The sequence below is a fragment of the Sardina pilchardus genome, chromosome 15 (genome assembly GCF_963854185.1).
Source record: "Sardina pilchardus chromosome 15, fSarPil1.1, whole genome shotgun sequence".
NCBI lineage: Eukaryota > Metazoa > Chordata > Actinopteri > Clupeiformes > Clupeidae > Sardina > Sardina pilchardus.
Genome location: NC_085008.1, coordinates 9282902 through 9303532, shown reverse-complemented (window position 1 = coordinate 9303532; position 20631 = coordinate 9282902). Strand labels below are relative to the sequence as shown.

General features: G+C 48.4%; 1 protein-coding gene across 1 annotated transcript in view; it reads left to right on the top strand.

The window, feature by feature from the left end:
- The window catches only part of LOC134102402 (coiled-coil domain-containing protein 18-like), a 36871-nt gene that overhangs the window by 4530 nt on the left and 11710 nt on the right, over nucleotides 1–20631 (top strand). The window contains exons 9-19 of the mRNA XM_062556494.1: nucleotides 249–327; nucleotides 1165–1382; nucleotides 2408–2518; nucleotides 3109–3240; nucleotides 3659–3793; nucleotides 4823–4900; nucleotides 13481–13597; nucleotides 14495–14662; nucleotides 15391–15542; nucleotides 18414–18577; nucleotides 19299–19512. Of these exons, the coding sequence (XP_062412478.1) occupies nucleotides 249–327; nucleotides 1165–1382; nucleotides 2408–2518; nucleotides 3109–3240; nucleotides 3659–3793; nucleotides 4823–4900; nucleotides 13481–13597; nucleotides 14495–14662; nucleotides 15391–15542; nucleotides 18414–18577; nucleotides 19299–19512 (1568 nt within the window). The remainder of the gene's footprint in view (nucleotides 1–248; nucleotides 328–1164; nucleotides 1383–2407; nucleotides 2519–3108; nucleotides 3241–3658; nucleotides 3794–4822; nucleotides 4901–13480; nucleotides 13598–14494; nucleotides 14663–15390; nucleotides 15543–18413; nucleotides 18578–19298; nucleotides 19513–20631) is intronic.

Here is a 20631-nt window from a genome sequence, read left to right as displayed (position 1 = left end):
TAGTGGAACTCTCTCTCTCTCTCGCTCTCTCTCTCTCTCTCTCTCTCTCTCTCTCTCTCTCTGTTTCTATCTCTCTGCATGGTGTCGTGAACTGATGAATTACGGCATGCTGTTTCACAACCCCTATGAAGTGTCACAGGCTTTATGGAGGTTTAATAGCCTGCAGAGCTAATGGGCTGTGCACTCTCTCTCTCTTTTCTCCTCGCCTCTCTCTGTCGTTCTCTCTCTCTTTCACTCCTCTGTTGCAGAGTGGAGGAGTGGCACTCTGTGTAAGCCCCTGTCTGTTGCCCCCTGTGTCAGCGGATGACGTCCCCAAGCTCCAGCCAGGTAGTAATGCCGTGTTTAATTTTTCATGCACCATCAACACTCTCGCCCTATTTTTTTTTTCCCCATCTTGTCTCTCTCTCTGACTCTCTCTCTCAGCTCTCTCCTCTCTCTCTCTCTCTTTCTAGCGCACTCTTTCCTCTCTCTCTCCCTCTCTTTCTCTCTCTCTCTCATCACCCTCTCCTCCTTGTCTTGTCTGTCATCTCCTTTCCTGTCCCCACTTGTCCCCCTGTGTCTTTTTACCCCTCCACCCCCCCCCCACCCCCTTCACCCATCCTCCCTCCTTACACCACTACTGATCTTTTTTCCTCTTTAAGAAGTCGCTGTGCTGTGAGGGTTTGCACTGGGTCGGGCATCACTACACGTTATGCCCATTAAATGATTCATAAATGATTTCATCTTTAATCTCATGGCGTCACCATGCTACAGTAGGTGCTGTATTATGTATTATGTGCCTCTGAGCAGCCACCATTCATAAATACCACAACAGCCTGTCAGGACGGCTTCAGCAGCTCGGCTACCAGACAATCTTTTTCAGGATTGACGTGTGTGTGTGTGTGTGTGTGTGTGTTCATCTGTTCAGAGATCATTAAATTGCAACTCTTGTAGTTTGATTGCTTTTCATATGTGTGCACGTTTGTATGTATAGTATGTGCACATCTGTATGCAGAACCATTGCATCTGTGCATATATGTGTGAGTGTGTGTGTGTGTGTGTGTGTGTGTGTGTGTGTGTGTGTGTGTGTGTGTGTGTGTGTGTGTGTGTGTGTGTGTGTGTGTGTGTGTGTGTGTTCATGTGTGTGTATATGTCCCCGTGCGTACCCTGTGTGTGCGTGTCCAGGCGAGCAGTACCAGAGGCTGCTGCCGGTGCTCCGTATGCTGGAGCAGGAGAGGGCGCGGCAGACCCAGCTGACCCAGGGCCTGCAGGAGCGTCTGGCCGCGGCCCAGGAGGAGGCGTCCTCCCTGCAGGCCGGCCGGGCCCAGAGGGAGCAGCTCCTCCTGCAGCTCCAGGGCCAGCTGCAGCAGAGCCTCTCCGAGCTGGCCCGGCTGGAGAGGGAGGTGAGGGAACAAGGCCCGCTGTGGCAGCCTGCTGCTCCACTCCGTCCGCCAAAAAGCCTCCACAGGAGCGCCAGGCCCTGTAGGCTCAGACAGTACACGCATGCTGCTTATTGTAATGATATTAAGGCGCCAGCCACTCGCTCATCACTGTTTCTAATTATCACATGCGAGGCCTATTCCGCTCTCACACTGTGCTGTTGTCCTCTTGACGAATCAAGGGTGTTTACGTGACTTAAAGGATGAATATAGTCTAAACCTGAGGATACACAAGGCAACGTCTTGAGCAATGTTGGGCAATGATTTTTTTTTAACTGACCTTTATCAGTAGACATGCATCATTGCTCAGGAAGTTGCCTCATGTATTGTCACATTTCGTGTAAGCTTTACATGCACTTGTCAACCCATTTAAAATGGATGCGAATACACAACTATTCAAATGTACTTTTTCAGGAAAACTTCTGTGATGTTTCCATCTTTGAAATCAGGTACAAAATGGATGAAAATTTCGGTTGATACATTGTATCGATTGTAGTGAAGCAGCAAGCATATATTCTGCTGAAAATAATAATGTTATGCTTGAAACATCATCAAAGGATTCCACATTTGCCCTTTGCAATATGGTCTTTTCTTTAACATTTAAGGTCAGCATGCTCCAGATACTCAAGTAGCCCAAAGAAGGCCAGTTTTGTGTCCTTTGATAGCACAATAGTTCAACATTCAACATTTTCTAATGCAGAATCAGTCTTTTAAACATAGTGACATGCAATTGGTAAACACAATATGCCACTGACACAGCAGCCAGTTTCAAAACCAGCCATTTTCTGCTGTAATCATCTTTTTCAACATTAACAGTATTAACAGTATTTTTTTTATATATATGTCATTTTCTTACAAGAATGACATTTCACAGTAATTCTTTTGAATGGCAGTTAATATAATATGTAGAATGCATATTCATTGTTCATTGTGCAAAGGCATAGACTCGCATATGTGATGCCCCCTGGTGACTCTGTCTTGTACTGCAGCTGAAAAAGAAGAACGCCTGTCTGGCTGCCTCAGAGAAACAGCTGGAGGAGAAGACCTCGGCCATCTCCCTCGGTTTAGAGCACAGCTTGGAGCTGGAGCACAGCCTGGTGGTACAACACACACACACACACACACAAGCACACACACACACACATACACACACACACACACACACACACACACACTCACGCCTACACACACGACAGACACCCCACAAGCCCCTTGGGTATTTATTAGCATGTAAGTGGCTGCCATTCTGATGTGTGCAGAAGCAAACACACATAATGGTTGTGGTAATTGTGGATCCTTAGTGTGGATAAGTGCCATAGTAATTAGCTAATGTAATATTAGTGTTAACCTCAGGGTGAAAATGAATTGAATTGATTAACATACAGTAACTGACTGATACTGAGTCATTGGGAATGGGTGAAGGAGATAATGTGGATGTTGCATGAACGAAGCTGTGGACAGAATTTGGACAGAGCTTGGCCTGAGCTGGACTTTATCGCATCTACAGTTCAAGCAGCTAGTATTTCAGCTAGTATTATAGCTTGCAGCACATTCAGTTTATCTTCAAACTGTCCCAGTCAATATATCTACACGTACATATACTGAAGCCTTGCACTCCTTCACCTCGTAAAGTTAGAATTGTGATGGTTAGGCAGTGTTCAGAGGCCTGGTACGGTATTATGTGTCCCAGGAGAAGTCCAGCAGTGTCCAGCTGCTACGCAGCGCTCTGGACGCGGAGAAGAAGGACTTCCAGGCAGCCCTGGAGGAGGCCCAGAGGTTACACGCCGACCAGCGCAAGATCCTGGAAGACCAGATCAAAGTGGTAGGCAATGCCCTGACCCATAAGAGGCTGAGGGGAGGCAAGAGGAATAGGGGACACACACGAAGATAGCTGAGATAGTGTTCCACAAAGCATCACTTTGTGCTCTTGGACCCAAACCCATAAGTGAAATGTTGTCCTTTTTCAGTTCTTTTCTCTCTATTTTGTTGGTAATTTTAGGTCTGTAAAATTATGTAACCATAACTATCACCATTCTTTGGGAATGTTGGATGGTATGGGGTACAGCCACAGACCACAGAGTTCCAACAGAAAACGATCCCTTTCAGATTAAATGAGGAGTAAAAAACAAGGCTTCTATAATCATCTGACTGATTCTGAGACGTGTGGCATAGATAGTAAGGAGAAGGGTCGGGATGCAAACCACGTTGTGGTGCTTCTCCGCTGTGTTTTGTGCTTGCAGCTGCATCTGTCTGTGGAGCAGAAGGGTGCTCAGGTGGCCGAGCTGGAGAGAGAGCTGTCGTCGGCCCAGCGGGACAGGCAGGAGGCCCTGCAGAGGGCCAGCAAGCTCCAGACCTCCCTCTCCCGCATCAGCCTGGTACATTACATTACATCTCCACTTGACTCGATTAGGCCAAGATAGCATTAGATCAGATTGGATTACCCCCCCCCCCACCCCCCATCTCAGATGAACAATGGGATTACACAGCGTCTTGTGACATGCAGCATAAAAGATGAAGAAGTACCGACACAAAACCAAAATAAACAACTCTTCATTGGCTGTGACGTTAATATGCTTTATCTTTGAGTTATTGTGTCATGGTATTGCCAGCTGATTGGCTTACAGCTTGTGCTGGTTTTCAGTTGATCGGTGAACCAGTGGCATTGTCGGTCGAATTATAAAATTTAACGAATTACCACACAATGCTTGCTCTGAATAATTGTGAATAATAACAGCATTTTGACAATTAATAGCATCTACTGTATATAATACATTCTAAGAGAGGGAGTGGCTGGGATTTGGAGCCTTTTTTAGTGGAGTGATTTGTCTAGTTTATTCTGATACCATGGATAGCCAGGCTAGTGATAGAAGTGAGCTTACAACTGCCTTGGAAATTCAATGAGACGCAATCGCTTGGCCTGTGATTTGCTTTCTTTTCCTGCATTAATGTTTTTAAATTAATCACAACGATTAATGCCTTTATTTTTGCAGCACTAGTTCCTAATATACTGTATGTTAGTGTGCTTTGAGAAGCCCTAATAATAAATGTCTTTAATTTCTAAAGGGCTCTGAGCATAATGTATGTTATGATGTAATAGTAGCTATGCATATTTAGTGCGCTGGTAGTAGATGTGTCCTGAGACATTTAGAATGGGTGGTGAGATAAATGTAACATTACCGTAATTCACATATTAGGGTTTTAAGTATTTCATGTATTCAGTATCCTATATTCTTTTTATTGCCTTTCTGTGGTTCAGCCCCTATATCTGTCTTTGGTATGCTCCCTGGTGTAGAGTCAGTATTTATGCTTATGGGAGACTCAGCTCTGCCTGCTCTCTCTCATTCTGTGTGTGTGTGTGTGTGTGTGTGTGTGTGTGTGTGTGTGTGTGTGTGTGTGTGTTAAAGGAATCGGAGGCCAGTAGCCAGTGTGAGCAAGAAGCCCTGCAGAGCCTGGGAGAGAAGGCCGCAGAGTACTCCAGCAGGGTCAGTGACCTCTCTCTCTCACACACACACACACACACACACACACACACACTTCGTTCGCACATCACTTCCATTGACCGCTGACCCTTGTCAGAGCCACTGACCTCTTACTGCACACCCATCAGACATCCTCTCCATCCATCCATTGGTTTTGTGAACATTTTGTTATCGTTTTTGTGGGGGAAAAGACACACAAAGTCAAACAGCAAGAACATGGACATATTCTCATGGGCATATCTCAAGCACTCGACTTTGAAGACAAAAAAACACAGAGCTCACTGATCCCACTACTGCACTGCACTGCCAGAGACACTGACCTCAGCAGTCATATAGGCCTTTTCCACCGACAGAGAACCGGCTCCGTTCCTCTTCGTGAAGCAACATTTGAACTGTTCGGAGCGTTCCCACCAAACAAAAACTGGTTTGGAATGTGGCACCTTGGTTCGGAAGTTGAACCAAAAAAATAGTTGGTTTTCCTGCGAACCGGAGTGGGCGTGTCATTCTCCCATTCAGAGAGGAGAAGGCTAAAAGCAGACGTTGACTAGCATTTTAAACAGCTACTTTCTGCCATTTTAATGGGACAACTGGTCATATCATTATCCCGTTTATGCATCTCTTGCATAACTTGCATGCAACACCCATGCGGGCTGGTTCACTAGATAGCACTGCGGTTCAAAGATTTCAGAACGGCACAGAAAAGTGACTCTAGATTCAGGAAAAGTGTATATGTCACATGCATGATTGTACAAGTACAGCAGCGGTAAATTCAGGGGTTGGGGAGGTTATTTTAAAGGGATATTCCGCCATTTTTGGAAATACGCTCATTTTCCACCTCCCCTCGAGCAAAACAATCGATATTTACCTTGTTCCCGTTCATCCAGCCATTCTGTGAGTCTGGCGATAGAACTTTTAGCTTCAGCCTAGCATAGATCACTGAATCGGATTAGACCATTAGCTTCTCGCCTGCTAGCTTCATGTTTAAAAGTGACTACGATTTCTGGTAATTTTCCCATTTAAAACGTGTCTCCTCTCTAGTTAGAAAGTGCAATAAGACCAACTGAAAATGAAACCTGGCGTTTTTCTAGGCTGATTTGACATGGAACTACACTCTCATCTGGCGTAATAATCAAGGCAACTTGCAAACGTACCATAGGCGCAGTGATATCGTACGCAGCATCTGAAAATAGTCCCCATAGACATCATGCAGTAGTAGTGCCAGTAGCTGCAAGTTGCCTTGATTATTATGCCAGATGAGAATGTACTGTAGTTCCATGTCAAATCAGCCTAGAAAAACGGCAGGGTTCATTTTCAGTTGGTCTTATTGCACTTTCTAACTTGAGAGGACACACGTTTTAAATGGGAAAATTACCAGAAATATTAGTCACTTTTAAACATGAAGCTAGCAGGCGAGAAGCTAATGGTCTAATCCGATTCAATGATCTATGCTAGGCTGAAGCTAAAAGTTGTATCGCCAGACTCACAGAATGGCTGGATGAACAGGAACAAGGTAAATATTGATTGTTTTGCTCGAGGGAAGGTGGAAAATGAGCGTATTTCCACAAATGGCGGCATATCCCTTTAATTCCGGACTGCATAGGGAAGAAAACATGTTTTAGTATTCTCCTAAATCTATCAACTGTGAAGTACTTCATGCTGATGTCAGCTCCACCTCAAATTTGAATTCCCCTCACTGGGAAGTAACAACTTCTGTTTTGAGATTTCAGATATGTATGTTCTTTATTTAGCCTATAGTCAGCTACGTATATGGACAACCATCATGTCTGCTGCCTACTTCCCTTTAGCCACTAACTTGCCCCTGACATATTTCTATGTAAAGCAGAAACTTAAAGCTAAACTTCAGGCTGCACTGCTGCACTCTCCCACTCATGCTAAAATTGAGCCTGCACACACACACACACACACACACACACACACACACACACACACACACACACACACACACGCACACACACACACACTCCACACACACACACACACACACACACACACACACACACACACACACACACACACACACACACACACACACACAGAGACACTTAAATAGACAATAGCTCAGTTGATTTTTCACCAGTGTGTTTGGGTCTTGCTGCTAGCCCTGAGCTGAGTCATCTGACTCAGAGATCTCTCTCTCTCTCTCTCTCTCTCTCTGGGAAGCTGGAGTGGGTGTCCGTAGGGGACTATTGCTTTAGCAACGCTGCTCTTTGTGCTACACAGCTAGCTACAGAAGGCCCCGGAAAAGCAGGAACTCACTGCTGCCTGTTGTTGCTTAGTGTTCCACCCACAGAAACTGGAGCCAAAGAAGGACTGTAGTTACATGTTCAATTACTGAGCTATGTCACTGTATTTTGTAGATTGATTTTGATATACTGTATACTGTAGGCGACATGAAAAAATAACAGAATATTGTTACCTTTCATTTTCGCAAATGCGGCATTCTGTCGCTCATTTGCTCATTTGGGGGTGGAGTGAGAGTGTTGAAGTCATTCCAGCTAGAGCCACCAGGTAGACTGATTATTTCTTTTGCACATCCATAAGCCCAGAGTCTCATCTTTGATGAGTTACTTAATGTGTCCTGTCAATTTTAAACTCAGGCATTTAATTTCAGTGCCTTAATTAGTTCTTGAACTAAGAATTAAGAGTTCTTTGACTCTTCACGGTCTCCACATACAGTATAGATTAGAACATGCATTGCATGCACTGCATGTAGCATTACACCATGTAATCCTAAATTGCAGTTCTCTTTCGGTCGACTCGTTCGACACAGACCGTGACTCTATGGGATAGCGCCCTCGCGCGACCGCTCTTGAAGCCTTTTTAAACACGCCTATTGGCGGAGAGAGCTGTCACTCACAGGTAGCCCCGCCTACCTATTATAAATTACAGTGACGCTCGCTCCTCTTCACATTTTTCGCTCTTCAAGACTCGCTAAAGAAGCCGTAACGAAGAGTTACTACCCACGCCAACGAATTCTACTTTGAGTGTTCCGGCTAAACTGTTTCCTTGGGGAAGAAGCTTACTCGACCCCACGAAACGTCGGGACATTAGTTAAGAAAGAAAGAAAGAAAAGAAAAAGAACAAGAAAAAAGGACAGTTCGAAATATCTGGCCGCGTCAGCTCGCCTCTTTTCGAACTTTAGCTAATTGCTAACGTTGCCGTGTAGCCTGGAGACTAGCCGCGTTGCCCGCTTCTCCACTAGCTATAACCTGCAACTAGATATTCCCTTCAATTAAGCCATGCATTCTGCGGTACGTCCCAAACTTCGACCTTGCCCTAATGCTTGTGGCCACTCGATTGAGAGGAAGGATACCCATGCCGCCTGCGTCTTCTGCTTGGGGCTCCAACATGCCCGAGAGGCCTTGGACAACCCGCAGGGATGCGCTGCCTGTTCTCGCTTCGGGCTCAGAACACTACAGCGCCGGTTTGACGATTTTGGACTCAATCTCCCGACTCAGGACAGTTCGGACCCCCTGCTCTCCGAACTCGTAATGAGCGAGGAGGACGAGGCTCAGCTCCTCAACCTGTCTGGGTCGCAAGGAGCCTCCTCCACGGCGCGTCCATCGCCGATGCCACTCCCCGCTCTGGAAGCGCTGGAGTACTCTTCTGAGGAGGACGTAGCAATGGAGGAGTGTGTGGACGGCGAACTGCTTTTCCCCCCCTCTCAGCCCGCACCGGCCTCGACTGCTGCGTCGGTTATGGGGGAGTCTGCTACGGCGGAGTCTCACACCACAGCGGGCAAGCTGTAGAGGTCCACGCGCTGTTCCAACCAGGCTGTCGGGAGGGCTATGGGGCTGACAGTGGTAGCCCAGCGACATCTCTGGCTCAATCTGTCTAAGGTCCCTGACAAGGATAGGCACGCCTTCCTGGACGCCCCTGTGGACCCCAGCGGATTGTTCGGTTCGGCGGTCCAGGCCATGCAGACCCGCTGTGAGTCTAAGAAGAAGGAGAACGAGGCTTTCAGCTACCTCCTCCCCCGCAGACTTGCCCCGTCGACCTCGACTTCGGCTGCTGCACAACGCTCTCACTCGCCACAGCCTGCTGAGCCCGCACGCCAGTGGCCGAGCAAGCGTTTTCAGTCGACGACACCCCGCCAGTCCCAGCCACAGCCACAACCATCCCCCGCGGTGGTGCAGGGCGCCTGGGCACGACGTCCGTCGATCCAGCTCGACGCCGACACTGGCCGTCCGCCACGCCGTGGCCCAATGGCTAAGAAAAAGAAACCGGCGTAGCGGGAGTGCGAGCCCCGCACATACATGCGAGGTGTCGGGCCGGCTATATCACGCCTTGCCCGACACTCATGCATAACCCCCCCACGCTCAGCTCTGGGGGAGTTCATCGTGTCACACAAGCACATGTCCCTTGTACGTGACAAAAATAAAGGCTTCATGCCCACAAGTGTCCCCTCACTCAGATTATCTAAGTCCCACGGTTACTCCTCTGGGTTTAGATCAAACACATACTTGTCACCCCACAAACACAAAATCCCTGTCTGTGGTGAGAATAAAATCAGCGCACCCACACGGTTGCTCTGTAATGAATCCCGTAGCCTTAACTCACTTGGGACAGTCGAGATATTCGACCGACTTTCAGATTACCGCCCCCCTTCGCACTTGCCTTCGCCTCTTAGGCTTGATGGCATCAATGATAGCAGTAGTGCCACTGGGCCAACTGTTTATGAGGGATATGCAAAGATGGGTGTTCTCCCTGGGCTTGTGTGCGGAGCGGGGCGCACACATGAACAAAATGATATCCGTCCCGACATCGTGCATGCAAGCACTGTGAATGTGGCGAGACCCCTCGGTGCTGTCGCGGGGTGCTTCAATGGGCCTGATAGCTATGCGCAAAGTGTTAACCACGGATGCGTCGTTGACCGGCTGGGGCGCCACTCTAGAGAACTGGGCTGTGGGCGGCTCATGGTCAGCTCTGCAGAGCCAGCTTCATATAAATGTTTTGGAACTGCTGGCAGTGTTTCTGTCTCTAAAACATTTTCTCCCAATTCTATCACGACAACATGTATTGATCAACACCGACAATACAGCTGTATCATACATAAATCGTCAAGGGGGGCTACGGTCACTTCGCCTTCACCGTCTTGCCTATGCCGTTTTGACGTGGTCAAACGCTCATTTGAAATCGCTCAGGGCCACTCCTGTCCCGGGACGATTGAACATAAGGGCAGACAGACTGTCGAGAGCCTCCCTCTCCAACCAGGAATGGAGGGTTCATCCATCAGTAATAGAACACCTAATATGGGCTCGGTTCGGACGGGCGGAGATCGACTTGTTTGCGTCGAAGGAGAACACGCACTGCGAACTGTTCTTCTCCATCCTGGACTGGGACGCACTGTTGGGCACGGATGCGCTGGCGCATACGTGGCCGAATGTCCTTCTCTATGCATTCCCCCCAGTTCGCTTGGTCCCGAACGTGCTGACGAGGGTGAGGGACGGGGGCTTCACCTTGATATTGATCGCCCCGTGGTGGACGAACAGGCCATGGCTGGCGGAAATCTTCCAGCTCTTGGTCGGAGTGCCTTGGCGCCTCCCCAACCACACGGACCTCCTGTCTCAGATGGGAGGAGAGCTCCTCCATCCGAACCCGTGCATTTGGAACCTGTACGCCTTCCTCGTGAGCGGGAAGCGCTGAGCTCCGCAGGGCTGCCGCAGAATGTTATCGCAACCATTCAGAGTGCCAGAGCCTCCTCTACGAGGTCTCTATATGACTTAAAATGGTCAGCATTCGAAAAGTGGTGTGACCATAGAGGCATTGTCGCTTTCCAGTGCTCGATCGCGACAGTGCTTACGTTCCTTCAAGAACTGTTTGAACAAGGCAAAGCTCACTCGACGCTTAAAGTCTACTTGTCAGCCATTTCAGCCTGTCATGTAGGCTATGACGGCGTCTCCCCTGGAGCACACCCTCTTGCGAGCAGGTTCCTTAAGGGCGTCCGCCGCCTCCGTCCGGCGGCCAGACATAATTTTCCGACTTGGGACCTGGCCATGGTGCTGGACGCTCTTTGCGATGCACCATTCGAGCCCTTGCAGCAAGCGGACATAAAGGTTGTTTCCTATAAGACAGCGCTCTTGCTCGCACTCGTTTCCACCAAAAGAGTGAGCGAGATTCAAGCCCTCTCCACACATCCATCATGTTTGGAGTTCGGTGCAGGTGGCGACAGTGTTACATTACGACCTAACATTGCGTTCATGCCTAAAGTGCCTATGTCTTATGGCTGCTCTGATCTGCAGCTCTCTTCCTTTTGCCCCCCTCCGTTTTCTTCGGAGGTGCAGGAGAGACTTCATGCGCTGTGCCCTGTCCGTGCATTACGCGTGTATTTGGAAAGGACCGAATCTTTCCGACGCAGTGAGCAACTGTTTGTGTGCTTCGCAACTGGGGCTAAGGGACGCGCACTCTCTACACAGAGACTGTCCCATTGGATTGTGGAGGCTATATCTATGGCCTATCGGGCCAAGGGTAAGGATTCCCCTGGTGCGGTCAGAGCGCACTCCACTAGGGGTGTGGCTGCGTCCTGGGCTGCCTTTCGAGGTGTGCCTATTCAGACTGTATGTGCGGCCGCTGGCTGGGCTTCCTCACATACTTTTGTTAAGCATTACCGCCTTGATGTTACGGCGCCGGCTGTTGCGCACGCTGTACTCGGGGTGAGTGGGCCGGGGCTTACGGACACTGCTTAGTGCAGGACTCAGTTGGCTCCGGTTATAGTCATGTTGTACCGGCTGGGCATCAGGGGCGTTTTTAAGGCTCCCATAGAGTCACGGTCTGTGTCGAACGAGTCGACCGAAAGAGAACGTTAGGCTATTTCATAGCCACGGTTCTCTGAGGGAGATGAGTGAGACACAGACCAACGATGCCCCTTCTGCATGCTCGTCTTGAAGAAGCTGGTCAATGTGAAGAGGAGCGAGCGTCACTGTAATTTATAATAGGTAGGCGGGGCTACCTGTGAGTGACAGCTCTCTCCGCCAATAGGCGTGTTTAAAAAGGCTTCAAGAGCGGTCGCGCGAGGGCGCTATCCCATAGAGTCACGGTCTGTGTCTCACTCATCTCCCTCAGAGAACCGTGGCTATGAAATAGCCTAACGTTTTGGGGCCAGCTAGTACTAGTGAGTGCTAGTGAAGTGTTCAAGAGAGAGCCCCACATCTATTGCAATGCTTTTAGATCACCATTGCCATTTTACCCGGTGGGAGGCTGATTTAATGAGCCAGTACAGTACTTCTGATAAGGTACTGTTAAGGTGCTACAAAATAAGAATAGATTTCACAGTGTAGTATACATAACCAACTGAACCTAAATACTTCAAGGACAATCAATAGAGACAAATCCCCTTGTCACACACCTAAGTGTATCAGTGATAGATATCTTGTCCTAAGCCAGACACTTGAGGAAGGGAACAACATGCGTAGGCTAGTAATCCATTTGAACTCCAGCAGCAGGTCACTCAGTGGGCAGGAAGACAGATTGGCAAAATGGAGGGATTTTGTGAGGCTTCAGGTTTCAATATTGTAACCGCTCGGTAACCCTGAACTGTTCAAGTTATAGCCAAGCCTCTACTCATCCTCTATTCATATGTAGAGCCGCTGCAGCGTCGACCCAGATGCCACCTGTGACCTAGATGCCCCTGCCACTCTTCCAAGCTCTGTTATGGTGCTTACAGTAGGTGAAGAGATTGGAAGAGTAGAGAACATGGAGACAAAGATGATTTTTTATTTATTTATTTATTTAGTATAGTAATAGTTTTCAGAAAGTTATGCTGTGTCAGATAGAATCCTTCAACAGCAGGCTCGCTGCTGATGGTCTCCCAGCAAAATAGGCTGAATGCACTTTTATTTTCAATCTAGGATCAGCATGTTTCATCATTAGTATCACAAGCCATTCATGCAGGTCTGCATTTTATGCTTCATTTCTTGCACTTATGTTTGTAGCTATTTTTGTGACTATGTAGTGATGTTCTGGTGTTCGCATCTTCTTATGTACAAGCATATTCAATGCAAACAGGTCACGCAAACTGAGTTTGCAATAATCGGATAATAATCGGGTAATTATATTACAGTAACCAGAGGAGTAGGTGTTTGATTTTAACGCTACACCATGGCAGTGTTCCTTCCTCTTGTGTCTCTCTAGAATACTGGTAGATATACTCTTCACATTCAGTTTCTTAGCAGAGACTATGTGAAATACTCACAAGAGAAAGTTGATAGTTGGATCATTGCATCATACCTCTGGAATGGCTTCCTGAAGGGTACAGTTTGTACTTTCACATGTGTGTGTGTGTGTACGCGTGTGAATGTATATTAAATACACACAAGAGAAATAAATGAATAGTTGGATCATTGCATCATACCTCTAGAATGGCTTCCTGCTGTGTATGTCCCTTTACATGTGTGTGTGTGTGTGTGTGTGTACATGTGTGTCTATCCATGTATGCGTGCCTGCGTTTCTGTGTGTGTCTATCCATGTGTGGGCGTCTGTGTGTGTGCGTGTGTGTGTTTGCGTGCGTGTGTGTGCGTGACTGCATGTGCATGTGTGCGTGTGTGTGTGTGTATCTGTGTGCAGGTGAAAGCTCTGGAGACAGCCCTGTCGTCTTGTCAGGAGGAGCTGACCAGATGCCTGCAGCAGATGGAAAAAGCCAAGAAGCACTTTGAGGAGCGCCTGGACGCCAAGAGCAGAGAGGTAGAGGAGGAGGAGGAAGAGGAGGAGGAGGAGGAGGAGGAGGAGGAGGCGTGGGAGGAGGAGGAGGAGGAGGAGGAGGCGTGGGAGGTGTGGGAGGGAGGCCGCGGAGGCTTCACGGGGCAATTTTCCTTCATTTCCTGTGAGGACTCTGCCCTCAGAATGTCCCGGAAAAGCGCGGGGCCGGGCCGCAAGCTCCCGGCAACCCGAGGATGGATGTCTGCACCGGGGACAGCCGTGACAGTAGTGATTTGCTTCCCAGTCGATAAGGATGAATGTTGGTTTTTTTTTCTTTCTTCTGCATCTGCAGATGCAGCGGTGGTTTCAGGAGCGAGTTCCTGTCCAAGAATGACTGTGTTCAAAGCTCACACTGAGATGCACATGGGGTCATGACCATTTCATTGTTTCTGTGGAGGGGTATCTCTTTTGCACTAAAAAATATAGTTTTAGGTCTTCAGGAGTCAAGAAATGCCTCTAAGATGAGTTGAAGTTGAGGGCGTGCCGTGCGCACATTTCTACCAGTTTGTGATTGTGTGGCTGTTGATCTGATAGTTGCTTGTGTAATCACTTGTATGTTGTGTCGTGTGTGTGTTTTGTTCATGTGAGCATGTATATGTGTATGTATCATGTTTCTACATGTGTCCCTGTGAGTAGGTGTGCGTGTGTGTGAGTGTGTGTGTGTGTGTGTGTGTATGTACAGTATGTATGTGTGTGTGTGTGTGTGTTTGTGCGTGTGTGTGTGTGTGTGTGTGTGTGTGTATGGGTGGGTGTGGGTGGGTGGGTGGGTGTGTGTGTGTCTAGCATGCGTGCGTGTGTGTGTATCATGTGTGTGTGTGTATCATGTATCATCAGAGATGCATGGGTGAGATCCCACCAACTCCAACCCAATGTGATTCCCAGGTGGAGTTTCTGCAGGCAGAGTTGGAGCGCAGCAGCAGGGCCTTCGAGAGCTCCAGCCAGAAGAGCCGGCAGCTGCAGCACGCGGCCCAGCAGCTAGAGGCCCGGCTGAAGGACAGCTCCACGCGCCTCACGCACATGGACGACAACCACACGGCTCTCCACAGACAGGTGACGCCTCAACACACTCACCTGGTACCAAGCAACAGGGATACAGTCATTTCCAAACTATTAGCCGCGGCTTATACATTGATTTCGCAAATTGGCTAAATTCGGAATGCTTTGGGTCTGGATAGGGTCACCCCTCGTCCATATCTCTGGCTTATGGTCATTCTTAACACATCTAAAACCCATTTAACACCAGATTTCCCCTCTACCCCAACAGAGCACAATGACATCTATGTTAGGATCTTTATAAATGGCTCTTTCTGTGTTTATTTTAGTCACAAAGCTCACCACTGTAGTAGGCCCTGGAAATACAGTAATGCTTCATGTGCCAGTATAGGATCTGTTGGTGGGATGCTAGCACTGCCTTTTCTGGATGGATTTTTTGGAGCAGGATGAATTGTTTCTTTTATGAAATCATATTTCTTGACATTTCATAAACGAAACAATATGCTTGGAGTGTGTTGAATGTGTCCTAGGCCAGTTCACAAACACTCTGTTCTAAATCTTATATCTCGGGGGCTAGGCCCATGCTATGTGTAAGGTGGTGACGTGTGTGTGTGTGCGTGCGCATGTGCATGTGTGTGTGCGTGTGTGCATGTGCGTGTGAGTGTGTGTGTGTGTGTGTGTGTGTGTGTGTGTGTGCGTGTGTGTGTGTGTGTGAGTGTGTGTGTGTGTGTGTGTGTGTGTGTGTGTGTGTGTGTGTGTGTGTGTGTGTGTGTGTGTATCTGCAGGTAGAGGAGCTGGAGCGTGAGCTGGAGAGGGAGAGGGCGTCGGCTGCGTCGGCTGCTGAGGAGATGAGGAGGAGAGAGCAGGAGGTGCAGCAGCTCTGTGAGCGGGCCGAGACACGGGGCAGAGAGGCCGCCCACCTCACCACCTCTGTCACGTGAGTTCACCTGACACACTCACGCTCATCTGCACCTCATACACACGTCCCACTCACACACACACACGACACACGACACATGGCACACACACACACACACACACACACACATACACAAACACAAACACAAACACATACACACATACACACACACACACACACACACGACACACACGACACACACACTCACACACATGGCACACACACACACACACACACACACACACACACGGCACACACACACACACACACACACACACACACACACACACACACACACACACACACACACACACACTCACTCATACAGACAGATCATAAAAGCAACAAGTATGTAATCAGTCTCTGATTAAATATCTGTCCGCCCACACCCAGGTAATAACTTTTATTAGTGGTGACAGTCTGCCTCTGGAGCCGTCCCCTCTGAGATAAGCGAGTGGACACTGGGGGGTTGGTGGCATGTTGGATTAGTGGCCCCAGGAAGTCCAGCCCACTGCACTCAGTACAGTTTGCCATAGATCTCTGCTGTCGTCGCCATATCTGTTTTTCAACAGTAGCATGCAAGAAATAATTTGTCACTTTTTGCTTTATGGTCTTTGGTCTTACAGAACATAAATCTCAGTCGTTTGGTCAGTCAAGCAGCCCACAGATCTTGTTATTGGCACACACACAGTTTCAGACAAACATGAAATGAACAGGCACATGTCTCTTTATCTTTGTCAAGAAAATCAATAATTTTATAGTCTTCCTAATATGCTAAAGATATGTTTACATCTGTAATATAATGTGACATTACTGCAAGTCGGGCATTGATTTCTAGAGTTCCCCCATTAAGAGTGTAGCAGTTGTAGCTGATCACCATCTGAACGCATTGCTCTGATCTCCAGAGCATTTACCATGGCACCCTAGGCAGGCTTATGTTTATAGGCCATAAAGCTTTATGAGAGGGCTTTTATTACGATGGAACCATTTGTTGTGTATGGACATGTTGTTTATTATTCTTTGAGATAAAGACAGAGAGACAGACAGAGATAAAAGACTGAGAGAGAGAGAGAGATAACAGAGAGAGAAAGAGTATAAAAGACAGATGGAGACAGACAGACAGAAGCTGGTTTCTCTATCGACCATTTAAACTCGAATATTGACCATATGAATAGGAAATGGAGAGGAAATGTTGTAAATTAGCTTGAAGTGAAGTGAGAATCGATTCCAGGGAGGTGGATTAACTCCCAATTCACCAAGGTGTAATGCATCTTTGATGGACATTTTGTTGTGCGGGGACACTCTTGTTTATTAGAGAAAAACTGAGAAAAAGACAGAAAGAGAGATAGAGACGGATAGTATTTGGCAGAGGATATCATGTGTACAAAAGATTGATGGTTCCTATCATGACCTCATCAGCAGTCACATCACAAATCAGACCCTCAATTTCTTGGAGTGGAATCTTCAGAAATATGCTCAAAATATGTGAAACAGTTTGGCTGGACACCCAGCTAAAGATAAAAGAGGGCGAGAGAAAGAGAGGGAAAGAAAGAGACGGAATGAGAGACCGAGTGTGCTGCGTGGCAGTACAGGCCCCACTGCCTGAGGGCAGAACAGCATGTGTTGAAGAGGAAGAGGAGGAGGAGGAGGAGGAGGATGGGTCAGGATGGGTGTGGCCTTGCAGGCAGGTAACCACGGGTCACCAGGCACTTTTCAGCCCGGGAGTGCATTCCTTTGTTGGAACAGAGGGCTTACTCACTGTTATTCACAGCTTACTCACTGCCTACCGCCACACAGCACACACTGCCAAAGGCCCAGCCCTGCACGCCGTTACTGAGAGAGCCTGGATATGGATGGAGAAGCGTCTCTCTCTCTCCCTCTCTCCCTCTCTCCCTCTCTCCCTCTCTCCCTCGCTCCATCCATCCTGCCCTCTTTCTCTTTTTTCTTCTCCCTTACTGAGTTAATGGGATGATGGCCTCCGCCCCGGTCTTGTGATCGCGTCTCAGGCCTGCAGTGCTTTCTGTTGAAGGCCACGGTGGCGTAGGGTGGGGTGGAACAGACGCCCTAAGTGCTGTTTTGAAGCACACATGGAGAGGCTTTGCTTGTGACTGCTGGAATGGCTTATTTCACTCCTGCGACTTCACTGCGATGTAACCTCTCCTGTAACTCAGGTGCTCGTGAACATCACAGCGTGAAGCTTTGCCAGCTAGAGCATCCAGTTTCCTTAATGTAAATTGTCCAAACATGTCTTAGCTAATTGCGTTTCATTCGTGTGTGACTGAGTGTTCTGAATTGGCATGAAATGCCCTCGCCACACCAACAGTGAAGAGCTTTGTTGATGACTGCACTATTGAAAGCTAGATAGCCTCAGGCTTCTTGTGAATCGGGTCCCATGACTAGCAACACTCTCTGCTCTTTGTTTGTTTGTTGTCAAGAAAACTCCCCTGCCCAGGTCTAGACTATATAAGAACTTGGAATTCCTCTGCTAAACACATCTTATTAGCTTCACCAGACTTACAGGGATAGTCGTCTAGGACTCGCCAACCCAAGGCCACCTTCTGAGGAGAATGCCACCTGGCTTCAAGTGATAATTTGTTAAGTACAAGGTGTGTTTTGTGGTCTATGGAGTAATCCAGTTATTTTCTTTGAGGCCACATGTTGAGCTGAAGGAGAGCTTTGCCGGACGCAGGCGTTGAACGTGTCCGAGTTTGCTGACCTGCTCCTGAAGGGGAGTAACGTCACGGCCGTCCAGAGCGATCCTCACACGGCCGTCCAGCAGCAGCAGCAGCAGCCACAACACGGCACAGCTCTGAGCACTCTGCTGTCCCCGGCCGTGTGTGTGTGTGTGTGTGTGCGTGCGTGAGCATCCTCTGCGTGTGTGTGTCTCAGGCAGCTGACGGCGGACATGAGTAAGACGCGCGGCGATCTGAGCGAGCGGGAGAAGGAGCTGCTGCTGATCCGCAGGGCCAGCGGCGCCCAGGCCTCCCAGCTGGCCCACATGGAGAAGATGCTCAACCAGACCAAGGGCATGCTGGACAAGAAGGCCGAGATGGGTACGGAGGGCAAGGCTCGCGAGGGGAACTCCATGGGTCTGTATCAGAGTCTTTTTGTGTATCGCATCGCGCTGACAAGCAGTGGCTGCTTCAGGCCATCACAAATAAATTGCATGCTTTGCGCCAAAACCTTTGCTGTTAGCTATAAAAAAAGGCAGCTACATAACATAGCAGAAATTGACAGCTAACAAACTACCAGATTGCCCTGAGAGGTTACTTGCATAATCCGTCTTTTTATCCCTGCATTCTGTATGCCTGGAAATCGTAGTTTACATCCTGAACCCTCCTAATCGCTGCTTCTCTGCATGTTTCTGTATGCAGTAAGTATACCAGTGAATCGGTTTCCCCGTGGCTCCCAGTATCCTTAGCATCGTGGCACCTATATCAGTATTGATATTAGTGCTTTGTGAAAGTCCGTTATATACTTGACTAGATATTGTAGATCTGCATGGTGGCACCTATATCAGTATTGATATTAGTGCTTTGTGAAAGTCCGTTATCTACTTGACTAGATATTGTAGATCTGCATGGTGGCACCTATATCAGTATTGATATTAGTGCTTTGTGAAAGTCCGTTATCTACTTGACCAGATATTGTAGATCTGCATGGTGGCCCCTATATCAGTATTGATTGTAGTGCTTTGTGAAAGTCCGTTGTCTACTCGACTAGATATTGTAGATCTGTGTGGCTCATCCGGCTCTGTTCCTCCCGGGCTCACAGTGCAGGATCTGGAGGAGAAGGTGCAGCGCAGTAAGCGTGACCGGCGCAACTCTCTGCACCGCACGCAGCTGCTGGAGACGCAGATGAAGACGGTGCGCGGCGAGCTGGTGGACACGCTGGACCACCTGCAGGAGCTGCGCAACGTGCTGCGGCGCTCACAGCAGCAGGCCGAGGAGCGCAAGGCCGCCATGGAGAAGCTGGCCACGGGGCTCAGGTGAGAGATCCACGGCCACCTCCTCCTCCTCCTCCTCCTCTTCCTCCTCCTCCTCCATCTCAATCTCCAACAGAGCTCAGGTGAGACCTCCCATGGCCACCTCCTCCTCCTCCTCCTCCTCGTCCTCCATCTCAAACTCTCCAGGGAGCTCAGGTGAGAGTTCCCACGGCCACCTCCTCCTCCTCCTCCATCTCAAACTCCACAGAGCTCAGGTGAGAGTTCCCACGGCCACCTCCTCCTCCTCCTCCTCGGTCGTAGACTCTCTTAAGAGCTCAGGTGGGAGTTCCCTTGTCTGCCACCACCTCCATCTCACTCCAACTCTCCTCCGCCGCTGCCGCTGCTGCACTTGGCCTCGGCCTGGTCTCTCTCACTGACCTGCAGACATCGCCCACAGCAGCCTCACGACACGAGTCTGAGACACACATCCAGTCCCTCTGCGGTCGCTACATCTCCATCATGCAAATGCTATCGCGTCTTTGGGTGCTGCTGGTGTGTGCTTACACTCTCAGTAGCTCCACGAACTCCCTCCACAGCACAATTCTTTGACAAGAATGTCTCCTTTGTCCACTTATCATTACTCAAATGGACTTGGTCCTGCATACTGTATGTGTGTACTGTATAAGCAGTGATATGTGAGGAGGCCCTAGATTGTGTGTGTGTGTGTGTGCACGTGTTTTCCCTTTTGCGGTTGTGTCTCTGAGAAGCTGACCCGAACTGACCTCCTGTACTGCTGTGGGTTCCTGTGGGAAGACCGTAATCATATCAGCAATTATGCAACTGAGATATCAAGCAGATTGAGTTGTTGTCACTGTACTAGCCACAAACAGTATACTATATGTCTCTAGGGGTACTACTGTTGACAGACAATACTTTTCAACTTCAGCCTCAACTTACTTTATTGATTTTATTTTCTTTAGTGTTCTGAATGATGGGTATTGTTATTATTGTCACTGCATCTTTTGTCTTGTGTGTTTTATGCCAGTGGTATAAAAACTGTATTTGTAAAAAAAAATGACCTGGAAATGGAAAAGTGATGAGCGTTAAAGAAAATGGTTGTTTTCTGTTTGTGAGCTTTTGTTATGTTTCGTCAGTCAGCATCACTTTGCTATCTTTGACACC